The sequence below is a fragment of the Solanum verrucosum genome, unplaced genomic scaffold (assembly GCF_900185275.1).
Source record: "Solanum verrucosum unplaced genomic scaffold, falcon-dt-bn FXZP01000103.1, whole genome shotgun sequence".
Taxonomy (NCBI): domain Eukaryota; kingdom Viridiplantae; phylum Streptophyta; class Magnoliopsida; order Solanales; family Solanaceae; genus Solanum; species Solanum verrucosum.
In genome coordinates this window covers 6,467,271-6,494,391 of record NW_026020048.1, presented here as the reverse complement: position 1 = coordinate 6,494,391, position 27,121 = coordinate 6,467,271, and the positions used below count along the sequence as shown (strand labels likewise).

At 35.9% G+C, this 27,121-nt stretch overlaps 2 protein-coding genes across 2 annotated transcripts; both read left to right on the top strand.

The window, feature by feature from the left end:
* The first annotated feature begins 1,693 nt into the window (after positions 1-1,693).
* Positions 1,694-16,798, top strand: LOC125822097 (protein MICRORCHIDIA 2-like). Its single transcript, XM_049501464.1, has 18 exons — positions 1,694-2,071; positions 2,158-2,232; positions 2,759-2,793; positions 4,956-5,034; positions 5,130-5,219; positions 5,408-5,483; positions 7,639-7,717; positions 7,837-7,965; positions 9,201-9,299; positions 11,031-11,138; positions 11,229-11,378; positions 11,651-11,740; positions 12,076-12,127; positions 12,203-12,314; positions 13,321-13,573; positions 13,772-13,860; positions 16,213-16,255; positions 16,360-16,798. The coding sequence occupies exons 1-18, from the start codon at positions 1,813-1,815 to the stop codon at positions 16,474-16,476; spliced, it is 1,935 nt and encodes a 644-aa protein (XP_049357421.1). The 5' UTR covers positions 1,694-1,812; the 3' UTR covers positions 16,477-16,798.
* Positions 16,799-18,240: 1,442 nt separating this feature from the next.
* On the top strand, positions 18,241-26,152 carry LOC125821993 (uncharacterized). Its single transcript, XM_049501367.1, has 13 exons — positions 18,241-18,518; positions 18,669-18,827; positions 19,324-19,575; positions 19,679-19,798; positions 20,037-20,117; positions 21,604-21,699; positions 22,185-22,280; positions 22,486-22,539; positions 22,632-22,835; positions 23,419-23,544; positions 23,873-23,938; positions 24,799-25,098; positions 25,298-26,152. The coding sequence occupies exons 1-13, from the start codon at positions 18,456-18,458 to the stop codon at positions 25,772-25,774; spliced, it is 2,094 nt and encodes a 697-aa protein (XP_049357324.1). The 5' UTR covers positions 18,241-18,455; the 3' UTR covers positions 25,775-26,152.
* Positions 26,153-27,121: the final 969 nt, after the last annotated feature.

Sequence of the window (27,121 nt, the reverse complement as noted above, 5' to 3'; positions counted from 1 at the left end):
TGAAATGCCATCAATTGATTGCCAAAATAACCCAACAACTGTCACTTATTCGAAGAAGTTATCATACACATGAAGATTACAAGTGATAACATCAGTCCTATTTTCGTTACATAGCGTTTTTGGAGATTTGTCTTTGTACTACCCCAAAATGTTGTTTAAGAGGTGAATAAAATTTGCAAAAACTACTTATGAGGCAATTCTAAAGATAAACAATGAACACCTTGGGTGCTTAGGAGAAGGTTTGCATGCCTAAAAAGTACATGGGGCTCAACATTAAAGTTTGCCATGACTGAAACGTTGCTTTGGTGCGAAAGTTGTTATGGCAATTAATTAAGAAAAAAGAATCTTTGTGGGTCAAGCGTGTACATATCATCTATATGAAATCAAATGATAATAGTTGATCTTATATTGCCCCTCCAGATTGATACTGGAGGAAACTAAATAACTTGAAGAATGAAATGAACCATTAATATACCCAAGATAGATATAATCTAACGGCTGGGGAAGATACTTCATTACCATAAGTTACATCACCATCATTGTGCCACAAAGACTTTCGAAAACTGCTTCACTAATATGAAATACTATAACACAATCAAGACACAAGTTTATATTGTGGTTAGCTACACTCGGCAAACTCCTTACTAAGGAGAGGTTAATGAAGATGCACATCAAGGTGGAAAATGAAGGGTGTTGTCTTTGTGACACACATAGGGTTAAGTCAACATTCCATTTATTGATCAATGTGTAGAAACGCAGAAAGTCAAAAAGCAATCATGCAATGGACTCACCCACATACATATACAAACAATTGAAATTAATTAGGTACTACTGAAATCAACAAGAAGCATTGGAGTAAAACAAACAAAGAAATATTTGATGCTCTATGGGGGCAATGGTATATCATACTTGAAGAGCGGGAACTGAAATATATACAAAGGAGTAAATGTATAAAAAGAGCAAGTTATAACATAGATCAAACGTGAATTCATAGACACGATAGGTAGATTATAAGGAAATTTTTTTATATTAATGTAGGAGATTTATTCAAACTTTAACTGGCAACTAGCTATGAGAAGAAGTGGATAGACTAGGTGCTATGTGTTGTTAGGTGATTAAAGTTATAATTCTCGTTTGTTATCAATGATAATGTTCATAGTTGTTACAAAAAAGTAATTATTAGACTTAGAAGTAAGTTTTCAAAAATTCTTAATTAGTTAAGTAATTTTAGAGAAAAATGTTGTGTTTAAATGAATAAACATCTCAAAAAATATTTGATAATAAATTACTATGTTTAAGATCTTTTAAAAAAAAAGAAAGCCATATGAGTATCAAATTGTGAAAGAGAAAATCCTAATAAATTCATTTTATAATTAGTATTATTTAGAAAAAGAATATTTTTTATATTTCTATCAAAAGACTTTAATTAGATTTTATACTTTTATCAAGTTAAAATTTTAGGATGAAGAATAAAATCATACATACAAAGATTTAAGAGTTTTAATAACTAGAAATATGTTTTTTTTTAAAAAAAAAAGAGAGAGAGAGATGGGTTGTATCTAAATTTAACACAAATATACTAAACTAAATTAAATTTAATAAGAGATACTGCTGGATAAATATAAATTTCAATAAAGAATTGACATTATAAAAAGGAGAAAGAGATTTTAGTATTCCAAAAAGCCTGGCTAGACAGAAATTAGACAGTAGTCTTGTAAACCCTCAAGATTCAAGAAACCTCTCAGTGATCAGTGCCAACCGGTACTTCTTGTGAAACGGATCACTAATTTCTTCTCATCTAATTCTTTCTTAATGCCGCCTAAGGTAGAGAAGCTTCCAATGGGTGTCGTCGAACTCGATAGTAGCGACGACGAGGGCACCGGCGTTCCCGTCGTCGGAATGACAAAACCAGAAATTAATCACGGTGGTAACTCACTGAGTAAATCACCGGTAATAGAAAATCCCAACGCCGTTGTACCACCGGATTCTAATTACAGGCCACTGGATTCTCGAAGTTTCTGGAAAGCTGGCAATTTTGAAGTTGGTCGTATCAAATCAACTGCTATACACGGTTCATCTCTCATATTTGTTTTCGCAATTCAGAATTTAATTTTACTTGCAACATGGTTAAGAGTTACGTTGGTTGGTTACCTGTAGGTGAATTGGAACATGCGCGTGTTCATCCCAAATTTCTGCATTCCAATGCTACTTCTCATAAATGGGCGTTTGGAGGTAAATTTTATGGTTGAGTAGGGTTTATCAGGTTAAGGTCAATCGCTTTTTGTTGTATTTGTTGCAAGGTTCTATTCATGTTACTTCCAATGCTGTCTTTTGTTGGTTGTACTTATTTTATAATCAGAACTATTTTCTATCTATCTTAATGAGATTGTTTAAGAAAACCTCTTCTATATATCTTAATGAGATTGTTTAAGAAAACCTCTTCTATCTATCTTAATGAGATTGTTAAAGAAAACCTGCATGACACTTATTGTAAGCCGAAGCAAGTGCCTTTACTTAAGAACATAGAAACTAACCCGAGGATTCTTTCGATGTTGTCTAAAAATTATTGTGTGCTGTACATTTACATGTGGCACTTTGATCTACTATATTATTTTTGGTTGATAGAAGAGCATAGTGCCAATCTTATAAGTCGTAGTCTTATGGTGATGGGAGATAGTTAATTAATAAGTACATATCCGTGTGAATCCATTCTGCTCTTACTATTGCATGACCACTGATATTTTAAATGTCATTGCAGCAATAGCTGAGCTTTTGGATAATGCTGTTGATGAGGTATATTTTACTGTAATGTTGATTATTCTGTTATATTATGTTTTACGAGGTGGAAATAGAAGTTCAGTATTTCATGTATAATGTATCGATTCTACTTGAAATCTGGTATCTGTTGAATTACAGCTTGTCACCCATATGTCTTTGAGAGTTCTGCTATATTTTGTTGTCCAACACTGTCTTCTTGATAGTTTGAAAGTAATGCAATAGAAGAACTTTTGCAGGACGAACAAAGCTCAATGATTCAGTTAAAGCACATTTTCTTCTTGGTGTATTTTGGAGCAAACATAAATTACCCCTTTTAAAGATAGTTGGACGGTTCCTTGAGTTTACTTAACCATATAGTGTCCTTGATATGGGGATGTATACTGGGTTTCCCCTGTTTGCCAATAGCATCCTCATAAAAAAAGTTAGTTGTGATACTACCTAGGATTTAGTCATATTTGGATTGGCATTTGGTGAGAAAATAGCTTTTAATTGTTCTTACGGACATTATATTTTTTATTTGATTGGTCTTAAAGAGATGTTCACAGTTGGATTGGTGGAAATCACTACTTGTAAGAGAACCATTCTCTTTATATTTCTATTATTATTGTCATTTGACTTCCTGTTGTCTAAGTGGACCGTGGCCCTCGGATGTTGTTGTGGATACATTTCTTTTGTTACTTTTCAGAGATTAAAAATCCCGCAGAGGTTTTGCAATTAGAGTATGGTTCCTGTGTCTATGTTTCTTTGCAGAGATAGACATATGAGGTATCACAATCATATTTTCAGCCAAGAGCTTGTTGGTCTCCATAGGGAAGTTTGATTGGGTTTTGTAAATTTTGTTACTAACAACTTTCTAATTTACCATGGCATCAAGTAATTAGAACAAGAAGGGTACAGGTTTACCCTTCTTCCTCTCCCCCTTGTTGTCTATTAAGTAGGAAATGGAAGATCCGTTTTGGTTAGAATTTTAGGTCAGATGCCGGTTTGTTTTGGATACCTTCACAACTTTATTGACTTTCTAACCTTCAGTGTGTTTCATTTCCTCCTTTGCCATTATGATAGAAATTCAATTTTTTAGAGACTTAAATGTCTTAACAATAATTCTCACTAACCTTTGGTTTCTTCAATTATACTTTCTAATTCTCAAGGTCATTGCGTTTGGCTCCCAACGTTTTGGTAATTGCAGTTGTAAATATTTTTTTCTCTCATTCTTTTTTGTTCTAGCAAGGTCAGAATAAATTTAATTGGTATTTGGATGGATAAGGTTTCACTCACAATAAGTGCATTCTCTTTGATTGTTGTTTCGAACACAACATCATCAAGTTGAGAGTGCCTTATTGGTGTCTAATGTGCCAGAGAGTACTGAGGCACATTTTTTTTTGACAAGGAAGAGCTGTGAGACACATTCTATATGTACTGTATTACTGTTTTGCAACAAAGTAGGGACTGCAATTGTTATTATTCTAAGGAATCACTTGCTATTCCCTCTTCAATTTATACTTTTTGGTCTTGAAGCGGGCCTTGAATTTATGGTTTATCTGAGTAAAGAAAAGCACTACAACATTCTTATGTTGATTTTTTTTAATAAATATGAGTGTAACTATCCTCCATTCTTCTAGACTAGAGATCTCTTCAATTTTTTTCTTCACAAGTTCTCCTCTTATTTTAGACCTACAATAGAAATTGTTATGTTGGTTCTACCTAAATTGCTTGTTGATTGAATTTAGGGTATAAATGCCTAGATCTCTTGATGTGTTTTCTTCTTCATTATGACATGCAGACAACTTAGCTGATAAATTGTGCTCTTTCAACCTGAACCCATCACATCTTTCTATATATAGTTCTCTGGGGAAGTTTCCTTTTACTTATACTTATATGCTGACAAACTCATATCATCTCATTGAAGCCAGCCCATCCATCCTTCCTTCAACATTGAAGGTCTTATGATTTATATGGATGAAATCTTTCTCCCCCATGCCTTCTTGTAAAAAGAAAAATCTGTCTCTGCTGCTTGCACTGGTAGATTCTGTGCTTTCACTTTCATGTAATATCTTGTTAAGAAATTTAGATATTGTGAATAAAAATCAAGATTTTATGTTGAAACTAATCTCTCTTGCACTTACATAAGTTTTCTTTTGTCTAATGGCAATTTTTCTCTGTCCATATCTGCATGCTAGATAAGTAGTGGTGCAACATTCGTGAAAGTTGACAGAATCTCTAACCCAAGGGACAACTCTCCTGCATTGCTCTTCCAGGGTGTGGTATTGCTGTTACTTAACCTTCATCACTATAATACTATACTGTTTACCTTGTTACAATTGCCGTAACATGTACTATATCATATTGAGCAGATGATGGGGGTGGTATGGATCCAGACCGCCTTCGCAAATGCATGAGCCTGGGTTATTCTTCAAAAACATCAAACTCAACAATTGGACAATGTAAGCATCTTCCTAGAGTTACAAATAATTGGGTCTGGTGTACTAATTTGTGTTACTGCCATAATCATTTTTTTGCACTCATTGCTGTTTGGGTTAGGTTTTGAGGCATTTTATGCTACTTGACTTTTCCTTTTGATGAATAAGCTACTTGAATATTTTTTAAAGCTATTTTTTTACCTGGATTTTAGATGGTAATGGATTCAAGACGAGTACCATGCGGTTAGGCGCTGATGTAATTGTCTTCAGCCGTTCATCTCGTTCAGGGTATCTTCTCTTCCCACCTCTCTGTCTACATATATATATCTATCAATCTATCTTGAGAATAGGGCCAAGGTCACGTACATCCTTACTCCACTTGTTGGATTACACTGGGTATATTGTTGTTGTATATATAGCATCTTTAACATACCAATGACAAGACCTTAGATAGGAGGTTATGAAGGTCGCATATTAGTGTAGATGGTTAATAGGTAGTTGAGTGTTGTCTCGCTTTCCCCCGGAATAGCGTGGTGATAGTTTGGTATACTCTACCAGTTTCCTGTTCATACCAGTTAGTAGTAGCATCTTTCTCGTAGTTGTCTGTCCTATGATTTTTGATGCTACTTGTTATTTCCTGTACTTCAGTTATCACATTATTTGGTTATTTTTATTACTCCTTGTTTTCTGAATACTATGTTATGCTTTCCTTATTATTTGCTATGTCCTCTTTACTTCTGTATTTTCCTTTTTTAACTGCTTTTATGTGCGTTACTCGTGCTGAGAGTCTTTTGGGATCAACCGCTCTACATCTACGAGGTAGGGATAAGGTTTGTGTACACTTTACCCTTCCTAGACCCTACTTATGAGATTACATTGGGTATGTTGTTGTTGTTGTGTTATATATATATATATATATATTAGTTATGGAACCTTAGGTCCTTCAAGAAATCACAATTGGTTTCTTTATGAGTTGTTTTGTGAATTACCAACTCTAAAGGTTTATATTATTTCCCTTGAAGAAAACATAGCTTATTATATAATTTAATTACAAACAAAATCCCCCGTAACGAACACCAAACCACTCACCTTTCAAACTCTTATATTAGTAAACATGTAAACCGAACTAAGATATTTGAGGCAAAGGAAGTGACGTCTCTTATGACTTTGGTGGTTAAAATGCCAGTTTTCCTTAGAACAACATTTGTAATATCTCTGATGACAGGGTGCCTTCCAATTTCCAAAGAGAACTATGTTCTTGTGTAGTTTCTCTATTTACTGGTATACTTCTTGTTTACGTGATGGATTGGGGGTGGGGGTGGGGGGTGTTCCCCCAACATCAATACACTGCTTACTTTATTGAAAAAAGTACAACGTCTCAGATATCATTGCAAAATACCTAATTTCATATACAAAAGAGTTATCTTTGGTATTTCTTTTTTATGCTTGATTTGTTGAAAACTGAAAATAAGATTATTTTCATTTTTAGCTATCTGTTAATACTTTCATTATTATATGTCAGATATAAAACTAGTGATGTCAATTATAACCTGGATCTTACAAGTACCGAATTGACACATTAGGTATTTACTATAGCTTCTTTAAGCTGTGCACATCAGTTGGAAGAAGAGTGCACGTTCTATTTAATCGGTATTGCACAAGTTGTTTCTTGCTAGCCCATCGGTCTTGTGTTTTTCTTGGCACTCTTTGTTTTTAGAGTATATTGGTTATGTGCAGTGAAGTATATCGTTTGAACTCTGAAAATCACATTTGTCAAAGCACTATTCAGGTTATCAAGTGCTTCACATTCGGGAACAAGGCCTCTTTTTACAACTTTCTCATGACTGTCAAGTTTGTCAATAGTTCATTTCCTTCTTTCGTTTTATTTCAGTGTACTTCTTTCAAACAAAAATCTGTGACTACTTTTATTTTTAGAAGCGCTTTAACAAGCTTATCATTATCATTATTCTCTTGGATAATAGTGGTGCTCGGGGGAATTTGTGCACACCTTGACTAATCCACTGGGTATTTGCTTTTGTTAACCAGTACAACTATTGAGTAACTCTGCCCATCAAAACTAAGGCAAATAAGAATTCACCTAGGTGTTGGTTCTGTTGGGATTTGAACCTTGGTTTTCAAGATGGTTACTCCAATTTTTTGATCGCTAGGCAACTCTAGAGTGGAACAGGCTTATATTTGAACAGATATTAATTCTTGTATAGAATGAATCCGAATGAGTTGGAGAAAAATAAAAGAGGAAGGAGCGACCCAGAAGTTTATTAACGGGGGTTTGTTTGCAATGTGCTGCTTGATATGTAACAACATGCTATTTCTGAAGTAAACTGCTCACTGGTGTGACCAAACAATTAGTTATGTTGCTAGAATTGATGTTGTGCTTGAGAATATTATGAATTTTGATATTTTCTGCACTTTTATGGTCTAGCCGAGCAACTCAAAGTGTTGGGCTTCTGTCCTATACATTTCTTCGGAGAACAGGGCAAGATGATGTGATTGTTCCAATGGTAAAAAGTCTTTACATTCTGTTGAAAATTGTAATATTTGGCACTTGAAGTGTGTAATCTATTTCTAAACATGAACATCTATTCTCAGTTTTTCTTTTTTTAATTGAAAATGAATGCAGATTGATTATGATATCTCCGACCATTGGGCTGAAGCAATAGTATATGGCTCTCAAGATGATTGGTCAACTAACTTGAAAACAATCCTAGAGTGGTCCCCTTTTGCAACAAAGATGGATCTTCTGCAACAGGTTGGTTGGATAATTGGTACATATACTTTAAAGTCACATTTTTATATCATAAATTTATTTTGTATGAATTGTCGTTTCTAGAAAGTTACTTTTATTGATTAATTCTTTGTTGCAGACTCTGAGCTTTGATGTGTTATCTGAGTTTCTTGTTTTTGTTATGAGATCATGCTATGGTTATAATATAACAAGCAAATATTAAAATATCCATGTATATTAACTCATGAAGCATACCAAGCTCAAATCTGCTAAACTTTGAGCGAACATGTACTTCCTCTATCTCAAATTTGGTATGCACATGTTTGAGATGACATGGTTTTAAAGTTAGAGTTGACAAATTGTATGTTGCTTCCTGTTAAATTGGGTACATGTGTAGCCTACTAGTTACTTCAGGATTTTTAAGGATGGAGGAGAAAAGAGTTGAACAGAAAATTGTAAAATGGAGCACATTTAACTTTCATCATTATGTAAAGCATATTAAAATTTCACTTCCAATTGGAGCTGAGATAACTTTCTAGATTATGCAATAAGTATTCAACTTTTATTCTAGGCCACCTTTCTTTGTTTAGGAAACAACCTCTCTAGCCATCAAAGGTAGGGATAAGGTTTGTGTACAGCCCGCCCTCCCAGACGCCACTTGTGGGAACACACTGGGTATGTTGTTGGGCTATATTGTGGACATTTGGCAAGGTGGTACTATCTACATATTTAGTATGTTAGGCATATCAAAAATATGACAAGTGATTTTGCAATTAGGAAAAAGATAACAAGTATCATCAGTGTTCTCTTCACAGAAGGGACACCTGCTACATAATTGCATTCGTCTTCTCTGAATAGCTGATCAAGTGAGGCATGCTTCCTTAAACACAAGCCACGAAAAACAAGAAACCTTCAAGTGGTGCTTTGTTGTGCAAAATTTTCTTCCAAGGTCAACGGTCGGTGTCGGAAGAAGTCAGTGACATTTAGCAAGAATTAACAAAGAATATTTCACCTGTATCATACCTTCATATAATAGAATCATCCTTGGGTTGATCCAGGATGATGGTGCTAAGGGACTGTAATGTAAAACAAAATCTTGCTGTTTCCCAATCATTTAAATTCTTTCTTAGAAATAGATTCCATCTTTGGGCATCAGAAGAATCAGCTATAGATTAGATTCCACCTGCAATTATTGTTACCAGAATTATATTTATTTGTTATTACTGAATGCTCCATCTTTTCTCTTATATGTTCTCCAGTTTGATGATATAAAATCACATGGAACTAAGATTATTGTCTTCAACCTATGGCTAAACGATGAAGGCATTTATGAACTGAACTTTGATGACGATGATGAGGTATGCCTATTTCTTGAAAACATTTGGCTCAACTTTCAGACTCCTGTGAAGCACAAACCTTAGGTTAGTTTGTCTATAGCTGCCCTTAAGGCTTGTTTGGTACAAGGAATAACTAATCCCAGGATTAATTTCAGGATGAGTTTTTCCCATATTTGGTTGGGAAAAATAGCGGGATAATTTATCCCGGGATTGTAGTTTTTTTTTTGTTTCCCATTGAGGGTGGGATAGCAATCCTAGGATAACTTGTTCCCTAACCAAACGAGCCCTTAATCCTGATATTGGAGAAGAAGGTGATAAGAAGGTTTCGATAAACAAATGGTTTTTGATGATCCTGTCCATGTCAAATGCTCTTATAATGGAGGAAACTCATTGTTCTTTTTGTTTGTTTGCTTGAAGAAGGTAATAGTTTCATATATAAAATGGTAACAGTAAGCTGCACAAATTGTGAAGTAACCCCTTAAATTTACAAGACTATAAAAATGAAAAGGATGTAGCATACACAGATTCTAATGTAATCTAAGAGATCATAAATAGACTCTACATCTTCTATATTTCATGTTTACACCAAAAGTAGTACAAAATCCATAATTTCCTTCATATGATAAACAACTAAATGTCATCTCCATTGGGGTATAATTTTACTTCATTCCTCTAACCTTAGGATCGTTGGTAGGGGTATTAGAAGAAATAGCCCATGTATTATGTATGGTATTATAGGATGTATTACTAATACCTTCCATTTGGAGGTATTAGTAATACATAGGATTTAATATCATGGGTAAGTTTATGTAAAGACAAAAATATCCCTCTAATCATTTTAATTATTTTGTTTATTTTTTTGATTTATGTTATATATTTGTACTAGTTAATTCATTTAAATAAATTAGCTTACAAATTATTTAGATAGTGTTGTTGTTACTAAATAAATTTAATACAAATCAATACAATTTTTGAAATGTGAGTTGTTTAATATTTTACTAATTAGAAAGGCAAATATATCATCACATAACGTTTGTGATATTAATTGAATGTATTATTTGTTGATATATATATATATATATATGTGGTTTTCTAATTATTTGTATTTTGAACAATTTATAAAATTTCATACATATTAAAAGTACAACTTGCAATTTTTATGTGTAAATGTAGATTTATTCAATTTTACTATAGTTTACCGTCTTTTCGATTTTAAAAGTAGATGGTATATCTTTTTTAAATTGAAAATTGACATTTCGTGAGTGATCAATTTATTAAGATGACAATTATTTATCCTCAAATAATTCAAGTGAAAATATAGCAAACATGACAACAAAATTGTTCTTCCTCTATAGCTAGTTAGAAGGCCATAGAAAAATAATAAAATAATATTGTCTTATAGTTATCTACCTTGATCCAATTACATAATAATTCAATGGTCTAATTGGAAAGAAACTTTTTATTGAGTTTTAATCCAAACACAATGTTAGGTGGGAAACAATAAACCAAACACTTGATAAAAATAAATCCCGCATTACTAATCCCTGCATTACTAATCCATGCGTTATTAATCTTTGTACCAAACGACCCCTTAAAGATAATTCCTCTTATATTACTGTTTGGTATTGTGTTATATTTTTGGAATCACAGGTTATGCTCTCAATGCTCTGTGAACATTTCCTCCTTTTTCTGCTTCATCCTTCTCTTGCTTATTTAAAGAATGTCTTATTCTTTCTTTTGTTGGTCATGTAGGACATAACGTTGAGAGATGAAGCTAATCTTGGAAATACATCAAAAACAAACAAGAGAGGGCGTGAACTGCAATCCCATATTTCCTACCGCTTTCGATACTCTCTAAGAGTAACCACTTATTTTTTACTTAATTTCTATAATCATCCCTGCCGATTATTTTGCTAATGTATTCTAATGCTTCCTTATATCTCATATCAGGCATACGCATCCATATTATACCTCAAAAAATTTACAAATTTCAGTATCATACTAAGAGGGAAGCCTGTTGAGCAGTATAGTATTCTTGATGAGTTGAAGCTCTCAAAAGTAATCACTTACAGGCCACAACTTGCCGGAACATCAAAGGAGGTACATAATGATATGGGTTCTTGATTTTCCTGCTTAGAGGGCTGTATGTTCAAATTAAACTAGAAGTCCAACTTTAGATTGTAAACTGTCTATTGATTCAAATGTTCACAATGAGAACAAAACCGCGGTTTTACCATCATAGTATTAATAAGTTCTCCTCATATATGATTTTCTGTGTGTGGGTACTTACTAATTGCAAATCGGTGGTTGGGCTAGTGGCTATATTTGCTTATCATCTAAATTTGTGGATTCAAACAGCTTTTCTGCTGCAGATCTTGGTTGAAACAAGTCTTGGCTTCGTCAAGGATACTCCATCATCAGTTTGTGGATTCAATGTTTACCACAAAAATCGCCTCATCAGGGTATGCGATGTTGTGACTGGAGAAAAATGTTATATGCAATATTTTCTTGTTCATCTTAGCTGAAGATGTTAACAAAAAGCTTATCTGATTAGGCCTGGTTTAATCCCTCCCCCCTCCCAACAGAAAAGACAGAAAAAGAAAAGAGGACAAACATTTGAATAGGACCTTGAACCTCTGACTTAAGTTTGGGATTTATGCGGGCATGTAGGGGCATCCAAACATTGCAGTTGGCCTGAACTGAGAATCTTGCTGGACTAGAGATTACTTAATAAAAAAAAATTTCTAAGTAACTTGAAATTGCCAATTGCTGATTATGTTCTTCTGGGTTTTCTTAGCCATTCTGGAAAGTTACTGCAGATGGTTCTTCCAAAGGAAATGGTGTTGTTGGTATGTATTTTAAGTATTCAGACCCACTTTTACCATATGGTATGACGATGATGTACTCAATTGCTCTTGACTCAGGTGTTCTGGAAGCAAATTTCATAGAACCTGCACATGACAAGCAAGATTTTGAACGATCTTCTCTGTTTTTCAAGTTGGAGACTAAACTAAAGCAAATGGTGATGGATTACTGGTATGTTCTGTGCTGTAATTTCAGATATTTAACGGAGTTCATCATCTTTTTGTTTGTTTAGTTATGTAAGTTTGTAGGTCATATGTTCAATTCCTTTTTGATTAAACAGAACCGATGCCGCAGTTAAATCTTCATTCAAAACCCTTTGTGGTGGTGGGGGGGGGGTGTTTCATTTGGTAGAGTGCATTTTCATTTGTTTAGAAATTATGCAATGCATGTTGTTTTTAATACACCAAACTAAACACTGCATAAGAAATAATCTCAGCATCTACCTAACGACCCCTTAAGACCCCCCCCCCCCCCCCCCCCCCCCTTTTTTTTTTTTTCTTTTTTCCCTGGATGAAATGGATGTTGTGGAATAGAGGCTCTGCTTGTACCTTGTTTGCATTTTAAGTCTTTAGTACAACATAAATCCACTAAGCTTTAACAGGTCAATATAATTTCTAATACAGTGCATAACTGCATATATATATATATACTGCAAAATGTGAAATAGCGAATACTGAAACATGTATTTGACCTCACTTCTGACTTCAGATGGTTCTGATTCATTTTATTGGCTAATATCCAATAGGCTCATGCTGAGAATTTTAAAAAGTAAAACTAATGGAGATCTAGTAATGCTTAGAATTCATTCATAGTCAAATCCTGCTTGAAGTCATGAGGGCTTAAAGTGCATGTGGCCAGTCATGATTGTCATTGCTCCCATCCAAGATTAAGGCCTCTCCCACTCTTGCTTACTGAGAACAAAATTTAAATTTCCATCAGATGAACAGTGGGTGGGCTGGGGGATGTGGAGTTTATACTTAATTTTTCTAGCTTCTGGTAGCCTTAGCTGTACTTTTCTACTCCTCTCCGTCTCCACCTACCTATTAGGCTACTACACCTCTGAAATTTACTTCCCAAATTGCTATGTTTCATCACGGTATTCTGTTACTGTTAGCCATTAAAATAGTGGTACTTCTCAACTTGTGATATAGGCATGTTTCTTGTGATCGTAATACAGGAAAGGTCATTGTCACTTGATAGGATTGAAGCCTCTTGAACCGCATTTGCAAAACCTTTTGAGAGAATCTTTTGTTCCACCTCAAGTTCAAGTGGCTAATGCTCAAACACCGTCGCCAACAAACTTTCAAACAGTTACAGATCTTGCAGCTCATCCCAGGCCACATTTTCGTTCTGCACAGAGTGGCAACAGTGGAAGAGCCAACTGCAACATGGAATTGCCAGCTGTACAGCCTATGACAGGGAATGCAATTGTAGGACCTGGTTCTTTCTTTTCTCGGTGTTTGTTTGATTCACTTTTTTGTTTATGGTGCTTTTACATAGTTGAGAAGTTAATGATACTATATTCATGTTCCTAATGATATTAAATGTCTAATGAATTAGTGTCAATTTATTAGAGTACATACATAAATGGCGTTGACTTATTCATCTCTTTGTTGGTATATCTGCAGGGGTCTGTTAAAAAAGATGCACAAATATCCAGTTCAAGTTGCATGTCAATTGATCAGATTTGTGAAGAAAATATCCAACTCTTTAGGAGGTACATGTTTTTTAAAGCTCTCTTTAAGATACAGCCGCACGACATACATTTTGCCTTGCATGATTGATCAATCATGATGGATTTATACACTTGAGAGTCATTTGAGAGGTGGGACTGTATCCCCTTAGATTGGATTGTTAATAACGGGAATATATTCATCCATTTTGTATATCAATTAGGGACTTTGTAGGCCAAATTGAAATATCTGTCCTACATATGCTATGCTGGAACTCGCAGATAAAATCTTAGTACAAAAATGACCTTTAGACAATATTGAGCAATTTCACAGATTTGTTACCCAAAGGTTACTGCAACAACATACCTAGTGTAATCCCACAAGTGGGTCTGAAGAGGGTAGAGTGTACGCAGGACTTGCCTCTACTTCCACGAGGTTGTTTTTGGAAGACCCTCGGCTCAAGTAATGCATATTAAAGCAATATGAAAAAGAACGTACAGAAGTAAAGAAGACGTAAGAAATAATAGAGAAAACATTATCTAACATGTAGAAGAAAAGAACAGTAATAACAACAAAATAATGTGATACTCGAAGCACAAGAAACAATAGGTAGTAGTAGAAAAGAAACTACGGGTATAGTGCTAATACTACTTATATGAAAGGAGAAACATGTACTGGTTTACCAAACTACCAACATGCCTATCTGGAAAACGAGACAATGCTTCACTACCTACTAACATTCTATCCTAACTCTCCTATCTAAGGTCTTTTCCTCAGTAAACTGAAGATGCACTATGTCTTGTCTAATCACCTCTTCCCAATACTTCTCCCGTCTAACTCTTAACTCTCAAACCTACCAGTGCCAACCTCTCACACCTCCTCATGGGGCATCTGTACATTTTTTCTTCACATGCCCGAATCATCTCAACCTCGCTTCTTCATTTTGTCCATGGAGGGCACTCCCACCTTGTCCTGGATATCTTCATTCCTAATCTTATATCTCCTAGAATGCTCACATATCCATCTCACTGTCATGATTTCCGCCACTCTTATCTTCTGAACATGAGAGTTCTTAACTAGCCAATACTCCACCTTGTACAACATAGTATGCCTAACTACTACTTTGTTGAACTTACATTTAAGTTTTAGTGGTACATTCTTGTCACACAGGACTCCGGAGACGAGCCTCCATTTGTCCACCCTGCGCCTATACGATGTGAGACATTATCGTCGATCTCCCATTTCCTTGATTAAAGACCCAGATACTTGAAGCTCTCTCTCTTTTGCTACCTAGGACTCTCCTAAGTATGCATTGTAATTGTTGTCGTGTTCTCTGTGGCTTGTTTGCTCTTGTTGTGTTACTAATCTTTTATTTTTCTTTTTAAGAATTACATTCTTCTGTTGTGTCGTCTTCTTCTTTTTGTTAGTCCTTTTGGGCTTGTCTTCTAGTTATCTCGTCTACTCATTCTTGCGGTCGACATGTCAAAACCCAAAAACTGTAAGGTGTGACCTGGGTTGACTTACCAGGCGAGCCCTGCACCTGATGCTAAGACAAAGTAAACAATTATAACCACTAAATATAACATAACAGAATATGAACTATCTTTATCCCTCTCAGCCAGTATTGTCAAACCTGGTCAGAGAACACATTGCAGGAGCTGCACATGGTTAGATGTAATGCAAAAAATCGAAATTTTTTTCTCCTTCATTAGAATTGAAGAGAAGCCTTCGACGTGCTGAGTGGCAGAAAAATCAATGGTTGTAGCGGCACAAAGTGTCTTTTCTAGCAATCAATGAAGCCGGAATGGGTCGTGGAAGACTTAAGTTGAATCCCAATAGAGGCAGAAAATGGCAGGTGATTCTTCTCTTATGTCTTAAGCCTTGGTGGACAGTTACCCGCACTTGTGTTGGTATAAGGAAGCAGGTCACCGTTGAATTAGTTGAGGTGCACGTATGGTGGCCTGGACACCACATCTATTTTTTTAAAAAGTGTTGCAGTGTACAACTGAATTTCAGGGGAAAAGATTCTACAGAATTCATGCCACTGTTTCCTCTTGAGTTTGTTGATCAATGGATGAGTGACAACCACCACATGCTACTTCTTGTGGGATGGGCCTTCCAATATGAGTACATGATTAATGTTTTTAGCCTTCTCTTGAATTTGGTTTTGCACTAAAATTTGCCTTGGGAGATTAAACGATATAAACTTCTCAGCCTTTATCTCTCTTACATCTCTTATATTAGCCTAAAATTTCAGGCAGCCTCGATGCAGTGTCTGGACTAATCCTTGTTTCCAGTTTCCTTCTCTATTTTGTATCTTCCAGCTTTTGGCCTCCTTTAGCAACTAAAACTGATTGGCTCTGCAGTTGGTAACATTTTGAATCTTTGTTCCACAGGTGTGAATCATTCATCCAGAGAGAAACTGAGTTGAAACGTACGGTATGTAGCACTTCCATGAGGAGCATGTGTTTGATACTTTTAACTTTTCTTTTAAGTTATGCTTTTGAAATTATGCGTTCTTATATCTGACATAATTGACACAGATAGAGGAGCTGGAGAAAGAGTTAGAGGATACTAAAAAGAAATCTTCCGAGCTTTCTTTGCGTCTGGAAAGTCAGAAAAAGCTTAAACTTTTGAAACAACTTGGACAGAAAGCATAGCAAAGGATCTTATCCTCTTGTGAATTGTATGCATTCAGCTGGACCTTGACGAATTGATAACCATAGGCCTCTCAATGCCTCTTCCAGGAAATCCTCAATTTCATCTCTTGGTTTCCTTCCTCCCTTCTTTTGTTGAATTTTATACATGGGGTTTTACTTAACTTATCCCGCATTCCCTTTTGAATTTTACACAGCAAATTCTATAGGCTCACAAGTCCCCTGAATTATTGTACTATTTAGTTTCATTTGTATGATGATTTCAGTTTATGCTGCCCTACCCTCACCCCCTGAAAAAGGATGAAGTAATTAGCATCAACACAAGCGCATTAGATTGGTTTGTGTTTCTTAAATTACACATTTTTTTCATTTAAAGGAAAACTGAAAAACCTTCTCCCCTCTAAGCTAGGTTCATTAAAAAAAGAAAAGAAAAAGAATAATCCTTTTCTTGATGAATAAAGTTCTACGCTTTGGAGCATGTGAAGTAAAGGTGGAAGAGAATGCTTCTCAGGTCAGCAAGTTCTTTTGTATTGGTGACTATAGCACGCTGGTACAGAGTCATTCTGATCCAATAACCTTTGTTAGTTTCGTTTTGTTTGCTAGCTTAGCAGCATGTCCCGTACCTTCCATTCCCCCCTCATTTACCAAGATTTGTTGTATGACAAGCTTTTCCAAAACTGCGACAACAAATCTCCAGTTGTTCTCTTCCACGAGTTTGCAATTAGGGTGATCTTTTTTCTACACAGAATGGTTTAACAACTGACCTCCAGACGTGATTCTCTTCTGTGCTTGCTAAAGCTACGTTTTCCATGTGCTTAGATTTCTTGTACTAACATTATATTCCACTGGGAACTTTCCGTATCTTGTCATTCCTTGTGCAACTAGTTTATTGATATTCTTGCACACATCTGAAGTTGGGTATGCTTAGGCATGGTAGCTTTACCATTGTATTGATTCAGATTGTGTCCAAGGCACGTCTCCAGATTATCGAAAAATCCCTAATTCTTATTACGTTGTCCTGTAGAGTGATAAACCAAGTACCTGATAGCTGCATTGGGCTAACGGTCAGTCTTGGAGAAATGTCCAGGACAGGAACAAATAATAGGATATACTATGATATGCCGATGATGCATAGCTCTGCCGTGTTTGGTTGTTTTTGACAGGAGAAGTTGCTGATAATCCTTTTATGGTTCTCCCATCATTTTTATTTTCTACTAACAACCATCCTTTAGAAAACTCGTTACATAGTTTGTCCTCCTCTTCAATTGGTACTCTATCCCCTTCCTTGAGCAAATGATGATAAAGGGAAAGATGTAAAACAAGTGAGCCAGATCGAATGAATGTTTTGTACTAATATAAGAAAATATGTTCTAACAATTGATACATGGTGAATTATGAGACACTTTCCTTGATAGCAACCACTATTCTTCACCATACTTATTCATACCCAATTATCTTATACACTAATACCATCTCCATCCAAGAAACAACAGGAACTTCTTTCAATTGACACAATAAAAAAAAACCTATTCAAGTTTAAACATCATCAACAACAATATAATCTCACAATGGAGTATGGAAAGATAAGATATACGGCATGTTAAACTTACCCTTGCCTTTGCCTTTTGTGGGAATAAATAGAGAAACTGTTTTTCATGGGTCCTCCATTCAAAAATGTTGCAAGTAGAGAAGAATTATATGCACAAAACAGTCAAATTGGAAAGAGTATTTGGGTATTCTTTTGGAAGAAGAGTGACACAAATAGAAAATTTGTGTGATAGTTATAGCAATTTATTACAAGATTTGTAAGATGGTAAGATCATAACTTCTCAACCCAGTTTTACTGGGCCAGAATGTAGAAGCGGGTTGACCCGGGAAAAAAAATCAAGCCGTAGTCAAACGTTGCAACTCAGTTCTTCATTGAAGTTAAGAAGGGTAGAACACTTTCCTCCTGTGAGTCGCTGATCAGCAAGAAGAAGAAGATGAGGAAACGCGATTTAGCTATTCTGATGCTATCTGCTTTCGCTATTTTCTTCTCTCTTCAGGTAAAAGTCATTTCTCTATTCAACCCCATTTTCATACTGCTAGAAAAATCTCCGATCTTCAAAAACCCTAGCGTCTTTGATATCACTTTCCCTAATTGAAAAAAATCATACTTTAAACTGATTTCATTGTCTATTGGCGGTTAATTCCAGCACGAAGGTGACTTATCGTTCAAGGAGGCATGGTATCATCTTTTCGAAGAGTATCCCATCAAATACGAGGCTGAGCGTCTTCCTCCCCCAATTGTTGCCGATCTCAACGGTGATGGAAAGAAAGAGGTCCTTGTCGCCACTCATGATGCCAAAATTCAGGTAATTTTCTATATTACAATCCCATTGGAGCAGATACGGATCAAGAATTTACTGTCAGTGGGTGGGTTCCGACTGGTGCATTTACATACCTGTATATAATACGTAGACAATTTGGTTTGGTTAATTAGATAGAAAGGGCTGAACTGAAACCTACTATGCTTTGTGGCTACCTACTTTTCCACTTAAATGATGTAGAAGAGTACTGCTGACATTTGAATAGAAGGAACTAGGAGAGTAGAGGTTCTTGTACTCTGACCCACGGGGAAAATCTGCGACTGCACTGATGAATTAGTCTTAATCTGCCCTTGCATTAGGTCTTTGATTTATTCTTTGTGCCTGGACCGTATGCTAGACTTAACAATTACTGAGCAGCATTTTTTGGCGTGGAGTAGACTTCTTAATCAATTTTTGGATGGAGCTTAATCTAATTTTTTTGCTGAAAAGTTTCTTGTCTGTCGTTTGGTTTCTTATCATATGGCATATGGGTATTGGCTAGGTTTTGGAACCACATTCTAGGCGTGTTGATGAAGGTTTCAGTGAAGCACGTTTGCTCGCGGAGGTGTCCCTCTTGCCTGACAAAATTCGTATTGTCTCAGGAAGACGAGCGGTGGCGATGGCCACTGGTGTGATAGATAGGAACTATAATCTCAGGGAGCCTCGGAAACAGGTCCTAGTTGTTGTTACCTCAGGTTGGTCTGTGATGTGTTTCGATCACAATCTCAAAAAGCTATGGGAGGTCAACTTGCAGGTGCTTTTATGCATGTAGATTCTCACATTTTGACTTACAGTGACCTCTGATATACTTTGTGATAAGATGATGTTCATTCGTTCTTCCTGGTTAATTCATTCAGGAAGATTTTCCACATAATGCTCATCACAGGGAGATAGCAATTTCCATAAGTAATTATACTGTAAAGCACGGAGATTCAGGCTTGGTGATTGTTGGCGGACGGATGGAAATGCAGCCTCATGTATGTAATTAGCCTATATGTTTTCTAGAAGTGATCAACCCTGTAAGAATGTAATTTTGAATACAACTTAAGGTAGTATTTACAAAGAAAAAATCTCAGAAGGAAATACAGCTTTATATGATTCAATGACACATGTAGCATTCGTTAGCTAGTCTCTTACCCCTTCTGTAGTTTTTCTTTGAGTAAGTAAAACATCTGGAGCTAAATTTCTCTTAAGTTACATCCTTTCCCTTTTCAGATGCATATTGATCCATTTGAAGAGATTGAAATGGCTGAGAAAAGTGCAGAGCAGCATAGAAGAAGTGCTGCTGAGAAGGAGGTAAACATTCATGCCGTTTTCTATACACATTTCTTCGTGTTCGTCTTACAGTCACTATTATGTATAGCCATGCTTTATTTTTGGTTCCCAAATCATCACAGAAACATAATATCATTGTATCAATCATGTTGTTATTTGGAAAAGAAAGAAATAGAATACGGAATATGTGCTCTTCGCTTGCATATTAAGGTCGAGAAGAGATGTAAAATAAAAACTTAAGTGTCGTGGCTTTCACTCAAGGAGTCTGACTTGAAAATGACTTATATCAGTTCTTGTCGTCTAAGCCTGTAAAATGACTATCCCTTTCGTATTTCCGATTTCGCCCTTTCAAATTTCTGGTCTGATCAAATAAGAAAAGTAGTTATCTCTCTTTGTCAAATTAAATATCACAGAGAATTATTGTAGATACTTTCACTAGTCCACATAACCCTGCTTCTCATTGAAATACTAATAGCTCTCTCCATGTGCAAAAAGTCTGAGCTTGGACCTTATTCTTCGCCACTTCTTATGATTTTGTATTAAGGTCCTTGGTGAATTGTTTTTTTAAAAAAAAAAAAAACTGGTAACTTTGTATTCCTCAGCATTAAGGGTATGTTCGCCACCTCCAAATATTTACATTTACTGAAAGTAATTACAGAAGTCATATAAAGTCCACTAACTGAACTTCCTCTTCTATATATTGCTCTTTACACCAAAAACATAAAGAAGTGATAAGCTTCTACTTGATCTTTCGTATTTTACATTCTTTGCCTTCAAAAATTCTTTCATTTCTTTTCTTCCAAATGTTCCACCAAATGCAGGCAGGTATTATTTCGGCCATATCCTTTGACTCTTGCTTTCTTCCCTTCTAATCCAACAACTTAGAAGGTCTCCAGTATGTTCTGGCAAAGATCAGTTCACCTTAGCCATATTGATAAATTATGCCCACACTCATGTTGTCACTCTACAATGAAATAAAGTGATTGTTTGTCTCTAAGGCCTCCTTACATAATGAGCACCTTGAAGCAATGCAAATTCCCCTTTTTTGTAATGCCTCATGAGTCAGACGGGCTCTCCTGGGTCCTGGCTACTAGCCAGGTGAAGCACTTCACCTTTGTTGGTACCACACTCTTCCAAATAGATTTCCAGGGTCCTTGGTGAAGTACTTATAAACATGCGATTTTTAAGATGATAGTGCTCATGAATTGTGATTCACATGTGTTAGTGTACCTCCATATAATGAAGGAGAATGGAGAAATTACAATCAATATGCCTGTTATTCCCTATTTTTGTGTGTAGAGTTTTTGTTTGTTGGAGGAGGGAATGCTGAAAATGAAGTGTCAGTTCCTTTGTGAGAGGTTGTTTATATTCAGTTTTATTGTTATCTTCTTTTCATGAATTTTATTGTTTCTTTATATATATATATACACACACACTTATGGTAACAAGGTATTCCTAGGCATCCTTTTTATGTAGTTCTAAAATTTGACATACTTGTTTAACCCAGGCATCTGAGAATTCAGGAGTTGTGGATTTACGCCATTTTGCCCTTTATGCACTTGCTGGTCGGACCGGCCAACTACGTTGGAGCAGGAAGATAGAGGTTTCCCACTAACTCTCCGTCCCATAATAGGAGCCTTTTCTGTTTCATGTTATGTTTTTTTTCCGAAGGAATAAAGATCATTTTAGTAGTGTCCCTTATTTTCCTTTTGTGATTTGTTGTTTTCCGTTAGTTCTAGAATACCTTTCAGGTCTGATATTTGGTTAAGTGTGTATATCCTAGAGTTATCTGTACCATAGTCCAATGTCATAGTTTGTAATTGCATCATTGCTGGTCTGCTATTTGTTGAAAAAGGGCACCATTGAGTTAATGTCAATTTGGAATTGAATATCTTGTCAGAGCTAGCTAGATTGTTTGCGAAAATCTTACACATGCTGATACAACTTGAATTTACTGGGTTTTTTTTTAGCTTAGAGTTTGTGATGTGAACTTGGTCAGTTTGGGTATGACTAAACTTGAGAGAAGATTTTGAGATATTTAATCTATTAATGATCTTCCATTTCCTTTTTTTCCTCCTGATATTGCAGAATATTCAATCGCCATCTTCTGATGAATCTCTTTTGATTCCACAACATAATTACAAACTTGATGCTCATGCTTTGAACAGTCGTCATCCTGGGGAGGTATGGCAACATACTAGCGCGATTTTGAATGCCTTAATTGCCTAACAATGTGAAGCCAGTTTCTATAGAAAGTTCAGAACTTAGAACTTTCAAGGACCAACAAATGTTATCCTTCCCTACTATTTCTGCTTGCTTGTTGAACAATGTTTTATTCAACTCAAAACATATTCATCTCTAAGCTAACTTGAATTGTTTGCAATACTAGTTCGAATGTCGGGAATTTAGAGAATCTATTCTTGGAGTTATGCCACATAACTGGGTGAGTATGTCATCTTATTATTCCATTCTGCTAGTCATTGCGACGTATGTTGGTCGTTCTGTTAATTAATATGGCATGTTCTTTTGGACCAGGATCGGCGAGAAGACACCAGATTAAAGTTGGCACACTTCAGGCGACACAAAAGGAAGGCGGTTAAGAAAGTACCTGGGAAGTCCATTACTTACCCTTTCCAGAAGCCTGAGGAAAAGCATCCTCCTGGGAAGGACACTACCAAAAGAATCTCAAATGCTATAGGAAAGGCAGTAAATTATGCAAAATCGGCAAAACCCAAAAAGGTGATGGTTTACTGTTATTTTAGTTCTCTTCGCTCTCACCTTTTTTCTCGAGAATGTCTTGTATTGTATGTCGCTTTTGGCATGTAGAGATAGTCAGTAGAGGTGAGATTATAGAAAAACTGGATTAAGCACTTCTAGGCCAGGTAGTGGTTGCTAAAGATTGAGCGAGAGAGCTCTAAAATCTGGAAAGGAAATTCTGAAACAAAACTGTGTTTCTACTGGCCCTCTAAAATTGTAACCTACTTTCCTTGTATGCTTCTATTATTATGATAAAATGATTGTGGTTCAGAAATGAACAATTAAATCCGGATCTTCATCTCCATTTAGACTGTAACATCTTTTCCTAGGTTATACAATATTGCTCACTAAAACAGTGCCTGTTTTGTGAAGAAACTGTATTTCTATGGAACCATCTAATGGAGCAACTGTTTCTAGCTGGCAATTGATTAGAAGTTAGAATCATTCATAGATAATAAGCTAAACTTAATTGGGTAAAATTGAGAATATTTTGACTATACTGCGTTCCTCAATACATATCAGCACTCGATCACATTATCCATTCTCAGCTTTTTCTTTGGTGCAGCCTTCGCCCTATATACCTACTATTACCAATTATACCCAGCTTTGGTGGGTCCCTAATGTTGTCGTGGCTCATGAGAAGGAAGGGATTGAAGCTGTTCATATAGCAACAGGACGTACTGTGTGCAAGGTATGAACTGCGGCACATCACATATCTGACGTCGTGTACTATGGTGATTCAAGTATTGCTGTGTATATGTACAACATTCTGGTTGATAAAAGTTCTTGATTGCATTGTCTGAGTAAACGGGATCTCGAATAGTAGCTGTCTAATAATTGCTAAGCATACTGCAATATCTTATTTTTCCATAGAATATGCAAAATATCATGAACACCTAGAAAAGATTTTTACACTTTCTTATACCAGAAGATTCTTTACGAGGGAACTCAAGATCCTTTTCACCCTCCATCTTCTTGTCTATTAGCTCATGTCTAATGTGAAGTCATGATTTCACCAGCTTCACCTCCTAGAAGGCGGGCTTCATGCAGATATTAATGGCGATGGAGTGTTGGACCATGTCCAGGTAACATACAACTTTTGATGTATCACGTTCTTCTTTCTCCATTTCCAATTGAAATGATTGTTTCAATTCAAGGTGTGAAATATGGTCATGTTTGTCAAGCATTTTCTTGAAGTTACTTTCTTCTTTTTCAGATTGAAATGAACTATATTGTCCGAGTATCAATTATCAAATTTGGGCTTTAATATAGAGTACTGGATAATCTCTATTAGCTTTGGTATAAGAGCCTTTGCTTAAATGTGAATAAACATGGAATCATGGATAATGAATCTTAGAATAAAGTAGCAAATAGATGGTCCATCAACAGGAAAAACATGTGAAATGCTAGATAAAAACATGCGTAAGATGGATGAAGTTACAAAAAATCTTGGGGACCCCAAATAACAACATAAAATTGCACTCGGGAATTAAGCTTTATAGCACAGAGGTTTATAGAGGAAGAGTATAAAATATGCGTCGAGGATGAGATAATTTTGGAGAACACTCTTTTCCTCTTGAACTTATCAGCCTTTATGAATGATGTGTATATATTATGCTTGATCGCAAAAAAGAATAAAAATGAGTGAACGATACATATATGAGGATATTGGATGTTAAAACTGAAAGTGAAAAGTATGAATCAATATTAGGAGAGAAACCAATCTTTCCCATATTTCAGAGACCAAAGAACTAGCAGACTAGAATGCAATATAAAGTATTTTGACTCTACATAAATGTTGAAGGGAAAAAATTGGTGGCTCAGTAGAACTGTTATTCTAATAAATCAATCAGCATTCTAATACGAGCACTTTTTTTACATGAACAAGCATGTTGGTCTAAAGGCAAAAACATGTCCTTTCTTTTCTAATTTTGCTCTTTTGCAGGTTGTGGGGGCCAATGGTGCTGAACAGACTGTTGTTAGTGGATCAATGGAGGTGCTGCGTCCCTGTTGGGCTGTTGCCACCTCTGGTGTTCCAGTGCGAGAACAGCTTTTCAATGCTTCTATTTGTCGTCATTCTCCTTTTAACTTATTCCAGGCTGGTGAATTCTCCAGAGGATTTGGTCACACTTTTGATGCAAGTTCACTGGAGGTAGCAACGCCTATCCTCATCCCCAGAAATGATGGCCATCGACATCGTAAGGGAAGCCATGGAGATGTTGTATTCTTGACAAATCGTGGCGAGGTATTCTCTTAACTTAGGAACAAGAGTTTAGTTTTAACTTTTAACAGTAACACACAATTGTTTCTTCAGAGTGAGTAGTTTGAATCCTGAAAAAATGAGTTCTCATGCCATGGACATGCTTAATTTCTTGTCTTCTCTAGATGTTTGGGCATTCATTTATATACAATAATTGACTGCTGATTACTTGTACTCTTTTCAGGTAACATCGTATTCACCGGGCTTGCATGGACATGGTGCTCTGTGGAATTGGCAGGTATTGACGGGTGCCACATGGTCAAACCTTCAATCGCCAGCGGGGATGATGGAAGCTGGTAAAGTAGTCCCAACCCTGAAGGCATTTTCTCTACGGGTGCATGACAGTCAAGAATTGATCCTTGCAGCAGGAGACCAAGAAGCTGTAATATTATCTCCTGGAGGGAGTGTGTTGACTACTATTGACCTCCCTGCACCTCCCACTCATGCTTTGGTGTCCGAAGACTTCTCAAATGATGGATTAACTGATCTTATCCTTGTCACATCAAGTGGAGTTTATGGTTTCGTTCAAACTAGGCAACCTGGTGCACTCTTCTTTAGCACACTGGTTGGCTGCCTTATAATTGTAATGGGAGTGCTCTTTGTCTCACAGTATCTAAATTCTACAAAGGGAAAACCTAGAGCATCTTCTGGTCAGTGGTGACGAGTGAGACATGCTGAGAGTTTTATAGGGTGGCGTAAGCTATGAGATCCCTGACTTCATGCAGAAAACGAACAACCGCAATGGGATTTCAGCCATACGCATTGAGGAAGGGCTTCGGTTCGGCTGAAGGGACTGCTTGCAGAGAAAAAGATTGGAACACTGTAAACTTTTAGAGAGCTCTTTTTGTTCTTAGTCCTTATTCTCCTATAGGTTTGAGTTGTATATTACTGCAACACTTGTTACGTATAAACTATGCCTATTTGGGGTTAGACTAAGGTAACTTTTTCTGTCAACATTTCATCCTTGATGTCGTTTTTCACTTATCTCCAAATGTTACAAGGACGATTCTCTGGGTGCACTATATACATCTTGCTCAAATATATGCATTTTTGTACTCATCTACTGTTTCATAGCTACATCTTCCCCGTGTCTAGGTTGATTGGTAGCAATATAAAACGAAATGTTGTCTGTAAACAGACTCCAGTGTGGCATGCATTATTAATTTCTGTCCAATCTAAAAGGAAAGACGATTCAATTCTTTTCTGATTAAATATTTCAAAACATATATTGTTCTCTCGAGAAAATGTCATAAATAGTCCTTTAACTATAGGAGTAGGTCTAAAATGGTCCCTTGGCTATACTTTTGTCGGGTTTAGTCCTTCAACTATTTAAAAATTTATCTATCGATTTTAGATCTACTTCTGTAGTTACAAGAAAAAAAATTATGGCCCGCAGGAATCGTTCTGTGCTTGTGTAGTTGCCCTAGATAAGTGTTAGAACAGAGTTAACACCTTGGAAGGTTAGAACTTTGGTATATTTTGTTCTATCTCATCAATTTCGCAACAATTGTAATGTTACAGTACTAATTAAACAAAAAATAATTTTATAAAGAATAAACCATATTTTCCATAAACTCCCTCCACATTTCACAAAGACCTACCTTGCTTAAAACAATACACATTAGATTATCTTGGTGTAGACGTTAGACAATATTTACAACAAGGCCTACCTTAAAATTCCATGTCAAACTAGATTCGTCTACCTGGTCGAGCTCGTCGCACCGGGCTTGCCTACCTCTCTTATGTGGTTTGCGAGCTATTGCATAGGAACGGGATTTTACCCTGTGCGCATCCCAAAGGATAGCGACTGCGGGTTTTCCTTTTATAAATTAAAAAAAAAAAAAAAAAACTAGATTCATTTTCTTGCTACTGACATTTATATACAGTTAAACGTCCTTCTATAATAATGTCGATTGTCAAAAAGTTTACCAAGAGATTTCTTTTGTTTGATGTGCTTTATATAACCATTATTAGCTAAAATAAAGAAAAAAAATAAACTGATGGAGAA